Genomic DNA, 7,520 nt, shown 5'->3' on the forward strand with positions numbered 1-7,520 from the left:
TTAGGGCCGGCGCATCACCAGCACTTGTCTTTACTAACAGGTAGTAAACGCCTTTCCGGCTCTGCGCCGAATGGCAACCACAATTCAAGTGCTTCTCTCCAGGAGGACACCCGAGCTGGGGCTGCCCGGCCCGCAGCTCGCCTCCGGGTCTCTCCGCCACGGCTTCCGGGCCAGGTGCGGGGCGGCAGGGAGGGGCAGCGCCGCGCCGCACCGCACCGCAGCCGGGCAGGCAGGGAAGGTGCCGGCGGCGGGCGTGCGAGGAGGGGCCAGGGGGTGGGGAGGGCCGGGGCGGGGCCGGCGTCCTCGTCACTCGATAAAACGCCTGCGAGTCTCCAGAGAACAACGGGCTCATTCAGTGGTCGGGAGCTGCCCGCGAGGGGGAGCGGCCGGGCGGAGAGCGCGACTCGTCCCGGGGGTGGGGCCGGGCGCGGCGGCTAGAGGAGACCGAGGTGGCCGCGGCGGCAGCGGCGCGGCAGCCTCGAACGCAGCCCGGAGCGCAGGGCGGCCGCGCAGCTTCCCGCTCCCCTCCCGGTGCGCCGGCCCATGGCGGCCGCGGGGCGGCTGTGGCTGCTCTACCTGTCGGCGGGGCTCCTGCCGCGGCTCGGCGCCGCCTTCAACTTGGACACCCGCGAGGACAATGTGATCGAGAAAACCGGGGACTCCGGGAGCCTCTTCGGCTTCTCGCTGGCCATGCACTGGCAGCTGCAGCCCGAGGACAAGCGGCTGTGAGTTCCCCGATTCTGCCCACCCCATCGGGGCGCCGGCCCGCGCGCGAACCGGGGCGAGGGCGCGCCGCGTTCCCGCCGGCCGGCCCTGCCCCGCCCCGCCCGGGACTCCGCCGGCCCCCGGGGGGAGCGGGGCCCGACGCCCCGCGCGCTCGCCTCCGGCCCCGCCCGGCGCCGCGCCTCCCTCCATTCAGCCCCGGAAGGAGGAGAACCCGGGGGCCGACCCCTGCGGACCGCGGCCCCGGTGCCAGGCGGGGCTGTCCTCGGCCCCGGGAGAGTTTACTTTTTTTTTAAACAAAGTGCTCTCCGGCGGTCCTTCCCTCTGGGCGTGTTTGCTGGGAACCCGGCAGGTGGCACGCTTTGCTGAGCTTCACGTGTGTGCTAGGCGGGGGTGACGTGGGGTGGAGGGTCGCTGTACGCTGCGGTGAGGTGACTGGGAGGGTCGTTCAGGGAGATCCAGGCCTTTCCCAAACTCACAGAGAGCACCGCGTCCCCCCCGCAGACTCGCGCGCCCCGCAGAAGTTGGAAAGCCACCTTTCCTCACGTCCTGCGAGGCTTTCCCCGAAGGGCGGGTGCCCCAGCAGGGGAGACTCTTACATGCCTTCCCCCTTTTTAAAAAGATGGAACTAACCACGCACCTGTTCGCAGGCTAGATCAGCTGAGAAAACAAGACCCTCTTAGTGGTGTGGCCGACCCGTCGCCCAAGCCCCAAAGCGTCCGGCGCCACCCGAGACCCTCTGGGCCCCTGCACTGGGCAGGCCCTGCCGAGGGGTGAAAGCAAAATGTCCGATCTGGGCTGGTGCTTTGCAAACAAGGTTTGGAAGTGACAGCCCCGCACCGTGGCAGAGCGGTGCTCTTCCCTGGAGAAAGTGGAGACCGGCACTCTTAGCCTCTCCTTTTCTTTGGAGACAGTGTTTGGTTCCCACATGATCAAACTCTTTAGGCTGGAGAGGGTATTTGGGAGCTTAGTCGCCGTAATCGCTGTGGGCTACATTCTTGATCTGTGCTACCGAAAAATAAACTCACGAAAGGTCCCCCCTCCCCCCAGGCCTTTAGTTGAACTGAGGTCCTTCCAGGACCAACAGAGCGAAGAAAGCAAAGTGCAGCTCCAGGAAAGAGGACTTTGTGTTTATGAGAGGGAAATGGGATTTTAGGGCTGGAGGAAACCTCTTGATTTCAGCAATTGAGAACTTTGGAATTGGTGAATGTTGCGGGTCCCTGAATCTTAAAGTCAGATTTTTCTGGTAACACCTGCTAGTGAAGCAAAGAAATTAGTTGGAGGTGGTCTGCAGGCCTGGCCAGCTGCTTATACTCTGCTTTCTCTCAGTAGAAATAATTGTTATGCTGTAAATTTGAAATGGAAGGTGGTTTCTGGTAACTCAGTGAATGGATGACATTTAGTGTCTCTAAATACTTGAGCGTGTAGATAGATGTGCATCTACCCATATGGAGAATGAACTTGTTAGTGCAGAAATGATCGTGGTCCCGCAGAGGGAATGAATACATTCTCAGCATTCTCTGCGCCAGATGCCTACTGAAGCTGGTGGTTTCCTTGAAATACTTGTTCAAGCAAAGATTGTGAAGGGGAGGTACTGGGGCAAGAAAGTGTCTTGGGGGTGGAGATTTGCAAAACGTGACTTCAGCCAGGATCTCTGTTGTCACTGAGGTTAGCAGCATGCTTGCTAAAACTTGTTCTCTCTGGTGGGCTTCTCTATTAGAACTGCTGCAAGTGAGTAAGAAGAAGCCTGTGTTTGGGGTCTGATGCCTTCTAGAAATGCTCTTCTTAGGGACTGAAGGAGAGGAGCGGCCCACTCTAAGGGGGCTGTATCTTTCCTTAGAGCTCAGAGTGTGGCAGTAACCACACTCTAGAGGGCTGTGGTTTATGTCAAATGCTGCTCCCCCCTGCGCCCCTCCCCCCCGATTGCTTCTTTTGGTAAAGTATTCCAGCAACATTGGCCCGACCAGGAGAACCAGCACACACAGGCCATATCCACATCAGCTGTAACCTTTGTCAGTAAAGGATGTGTGTGTAAATAACAGCCGGTGAGGTTGAGACCTCACAACTTCTGGGCCAGCTTCCTAAACTCTGTACTTGATGGAAAAGCTCAGTGGGAGTATTTCAGGGAACTGGTGAGAGAGACCTGAGCTCAAAATTCCTTCTCGGCCTTTAACAGCTGTTACTTTGAGCCTTAGTGTCTTTATCTGTAAAACGGAGATATTACTGCTTAATAGGGTTGTCGTGAGGCTTAAGAGATAACATGCAAAGTGCCTGATTCCTGCCTGGCATGGGTATTTGCTGACTAAATGGTGATACATTTAGAAGCAGTAACTGAATTCCTACTGTGTGCCCTGCTACTCCACAGGTGTTAAACATCCTGTGATTCTCACTCTGCCAAAGAGTAAAGTCGAAGGTTATTGTAGGTTGGGTAATTTAAGCTTAGTCACATTTATGAAACCCATCTTCAAAGCAATTTAACTTTAATCCATCTTAGACTTACAACAAAAGTTAATTTCTTGAACAGGGGACTTTACTGAGGCAGGAGAAGTAAAATATCAAAGATGTGTGGGCATAGCAGATGAATGCAGCATTATGGGAACAAACCATAGATTTTTGTGGGTTAAACTTTCTACGATGCCATTTAAATATTTAATAACATCTTAAACTCTACTTAACATTTTATAACAGAATAATATTGTATCTGAGAGCCTTAAAACATGCTGGGTGTTCCTAAAACTTTGGGGACTGTAAAACTGAAATAGAGACTGTAAAACTTTCCTCGGCTGTGTATTAAAGAAGTTTCAGACTCCAAAAGGTTATTAGATGGTTGGCTGAGTTACTGAGGTCTGAGGACCTTGGAATCTTTCATTTCTCTTAGGTAGTTAAGGTTGAGTCACCCTGCCTAGATAGAAAGTAGGGGGTGGCATCTATGGGTATGTCCATCCTGTGAATCATCCCTCTTAGCTCTTCTGGGAAGAGATGGATCTGTGTATGACTGCAGGGCAGAATCTGGAAGGAAGAGATAAGTGATATCCTCAGGGAGCAATCCTGGGTCTAATCCAATTGCCATTTTCTTATTTTGGGGAACTCTCTGATCACTGCTGTCTTCCTAAGGCTCTCCAGGCCCACTGTCGCTTCTGTTCTGACTCTTTAACATTTGCTCTTGGTTTTTCTCAGACTTGTGATGCTTCCGCTCTTAAAATCGTGTTTACTGAACTAGAGATCATCTAGTCCGACTAGCTCCCTTTATAGATGAAGAAACTGAAGCTGAAAGTTAGGAAATGTCTAAAGTCTCATGAGTGCTTAAGCAGAATCTTAACAAAATCTGGATGTGAACTTGGTATTTCTGACTCATGCTCATTCCACCTCTAAAAGGAAAAGTCAGAAGCATCCTTCAGACCTGGAGAAATTGGCCAGCATCTGAATTTTGGAAATGTGCTATGTGAGGTTGATTTATTAAATTGCTCCCCATGTGGGTCAGGCTGTCTATTTAAATATCTGTGCCTGGACTCTCTTCCTATTGACCCTTATTCCAACTGGCCTTGGGTCAGCTTCCGGGTCCTTCTTGGCCTGTCACTCCTTCCCCTTCTGAAAAGCCCAGTGAGGGATGACTGGAGCCAGCCCAGGATCAGAACAGTGTCCAGGATGTATACTTAAGTACTTGCTTCCTTGCGTTCATTCAGAGTGCCATGTGGCCCAGGGCCATCGTCCAGGGACTGTCTCGGTCACCTTGAGTCCTCAGAGTGGAGAAAGAGCCAAAATGGGCAGGGAGACTTGGAGGAGATCTTAGGACTCTGCAAGAAAGCAGAAATGGACAAGTTTAATTGGAACACAGGCTGGTGTGAGCCCATCCAAGTAATGACTTAGGGTCAAAAAAGAAAAGTATTTTTGTGGCATGAATAATATGTAGGGAAAGTCAGATGAAATGCTCATGTAATACAGTTTTACACTATTGTAAAGAAGCAGATACTGTGTTCTTAGTTGTATAATTCTCTATTTTAACATAACAATAATATCAAGATTTAATTTAAGCTTTGTAACCAAATAGTACTGGAACTATGGTGCCTGGTTCCCCTAAGAACCTTGACTTAACATATTGCTGTGGACAGAGTAGCAGGTGAATTATCTGGCACTTTCAAGATAGACAGTGGAGACATAATAGAAAATACTATCCTTTGCTTAAGTGACAGGGTCAGTTTTACCTGGAACCCTGGTTGGTTCCGAGTCAGCCCACCTTGAAGAACATAATCATGTTGTAATAACCAGTTTAAATTTCTCCATGAAAGCCTTTTGAGCCCAACCCATACTACAGCACTTCTTCCTTTGAGTGTCCGTAGCCCTTTGTATCATGTTCTGATGGTTTTGTGTTTAACGGTTATCTGCCATTTTCAGAGGATGATCTAATCTCCCCCAGCTGGATTATAGGTTATGTGAGGGTAGGGGTCTTAACGTTCATTTCTTTGCCTGATAGCACGAAGCATATGCCTTGCAAGTACAATGGAGTCATATCATACACTCAATTTCACTTGTGAAATCAATTTTTCCAGCTCAGGGTAGAGACGGAGAAATCCCTTTATTTAACCCTCTGTCCTTCCCTGCTCACCGTAGGCATTGGTCTCTGCTGCCCCCAGGGAAAGAGAAGCTATGGTGGTAACGCAAAGACTCCACAAGACCTTAATTCTTGGTTTTTGAGTTTTCAAGGGCCCAGGTCTCAGCTAAGGGATTTTCATGAGTGATTTTTTTTTTTCATGGGTGATGTTTAATTACACTTGACTTTTGCCTTAAAGGCAGACTTTAGAACTTAACCCCAGAAATACAGGCTGACCTGCACTGCAGTGCGTACTCAGGATCTGCTGGTTGTTAAAACGAGACTAGATAGAGAAGGATGGCCGTAGCGTAAGATCCTGGAAGCTACTTGACAAGGGTGTGGGGGTCAGATGGAAGTAAGAATGTGAGGGCACTTGTGCATTGATGGCTAAAGCTTTACTTATTCATGGTTAGTAAGGGAATCTTGGATACATGTAACTCTTAAGTGCAATGGTGGGGAAGCTGCTGACTCCCTCCAGTGAGAGCTGTGGAGTGGTGAACCGAGTGGACCATGTGTCTGAACCAAGAGCTAATGGCCTTTTGGGAAGGTGGTCAAGCTTGAGCCCTGCAGTAAAGGGCCCTGGGAGCTTTACTGCTCATCTTACCCATGTGTTTTTGGGTACAAGTTTAGAATCAAATAACTATATTTGCAAGGAACCTTAGGGGTTCTCAAATCTGGCTGGTCATCAAGGTAACTTGGGGAATCTCTTTATAAAAAATATAATTCTAGACTCAGTTCAGCTCTATTGTACTAGTTTCCATAGATGTGATCTAAGAATCTGTTCATAAAGTTTTCTAAGAGCTAGATGAGCTTTCCTTTTTCACACAGAAGGCAAAAATAGTGTAGTGGATAAGAGCAGACTCTAGAGCTAGAGTCTAGATCCCAACTAGAGTCTAGAGCTAGATGGGATCAAATCCTGCTCTGCCATTTACTAGCTGTGACAGTGCAGGATACCTATAATTCTGCTCCACATTCCAGCGTGTAGGGGTTTTCCACATACAGTGCCAAGCCATTCTCAGATACTAGTCAACTCAGTTCTGACACTCTGTACCTGGAGATGGCATCAGATCCCACAGATTAAGGGTTCAGTCCTGCAAGACTGCTTCTCCCCCACTTCAGATGCCCATGTCAAGTCCAGGCTGTCACCTGTGCTGACGGACTGGCTATAAATTGGAGGTTCCCATGACCCCCTTCTTGGGTTTGATTAATTTGTTAGAGTGGCTCTCAGAACTCAGAGAAACATTTTATTTACTAGGTTACCAGATTATTATAAAAAGACATAACTCAAGAACAGCCAGGTGGAAGAGATGCATAGGGCAAGGTATGGGGAAAGTAGAGTTTCCATGCTCTCTCCTAGCATGCCCCTCTCCCCAAATCTCCACGTGGTCACCAACCCCGAAATTCTCCAAACTCCATCCTTTTGGGTTTTTACGGAGGCTTCGATACATAGGCACAGTTGATTAAATCATTAGCCATTGCTGATTGAACTCAACCTCCAGCCCTTCTTCCCTCCCCGGAGGTCGGGAAGGTGGGACTGAAAGTTCCAACCCTCTAATCAAGTTCCTGGTTCTCCTGGCAACCAGCCCCCCTCCCTAGGCGCAGTCCGATAGCCACCTCATTAACATAACAAAAGACATCTCCTCACTTAGGAAATTCCAAGGGTTTTAGGAACTCTGTGGGAGGAACAGTGGAAGGAAAACCAAATATATATTATTATAAGTCACAATACCTCATCTCTCTGGGTCTCTTTCCTCAGCTGTAAAGTGAGGATAATTGTACCTTAGACTAGTCCTGACTCAAGTAAGCACTTTGTGTGTGTGTTAAATAAATGTGGAAACCAAGGCTGTGAGAGGTGAAGTGGCCATGACATGTTGGGCAAGTTGGTTCTCAGTCCACATCTTCCATGCTTCCTCGCCTGTGCAGTGTGTGCTTTCTCCTTTGGGGTTTGATTTTTGATAATGTTCAAGTGTCCATCCTCCCTTCGCATCCATTCTACAGTTACACGTTTGGAAAGTACACCTCAGAAGAACCACGCCTTGTGGCCTTTTGGTAGCTGCCACGCGGTAGATAAACACCAGCAGGGTTTCAGTAAGCAGAGGAGATGAATGGGCAGACTGGTGCGGGGATGATGCGGTTCTGGACGGCAGGGACTTCGGGCATAGGGTACCCACGGAGGGTGGATCGTGCAGTTACAGGGTGGAGTGATTCA

General features: G+C 49.8%; 1 protein-coding gene across 2 annotated transcripts in view; it reads left to right on the forward strand.

Annotated features, from left to right (window-relative positions):
* The first annotated feature begins 330 nt into the window (after positions 1–330).
* The window catches only part of ITGA6 (integrin subunit alpha 6), a 77,412-nt gene continuing 70,222 nt past the window's right edge, over positions 331–7,520 (forward strand). For both annotated transcript variants that reach the window (XM_057550687.1, XM_057550688.1), the window contains exon 1: positions 331–725. In XM_057550687.1, coding sequence (XP_057406670.1) covers positions 544–725 — 182 coding nt within the window. In that variant the 5' untranslated portion in view covers positions 331–543. The remainder of the gene's footprint in view (positions 726–7,520) is intronic.

Source organism: Balaenoptera acutorostrata, chromosome 8, assembly GCF_949987535.1.
Source record: "Balaenoptera acutorostrata chromosome 8, mBalAcu1.1, whole genome shotgun sequence".
NCBI lineage: Eukaryota > Metazoa > Chordata > Mammalia > Artiodactyla > Balaenopteridae > Balaenoptera > Balaenoptera acutorostrata.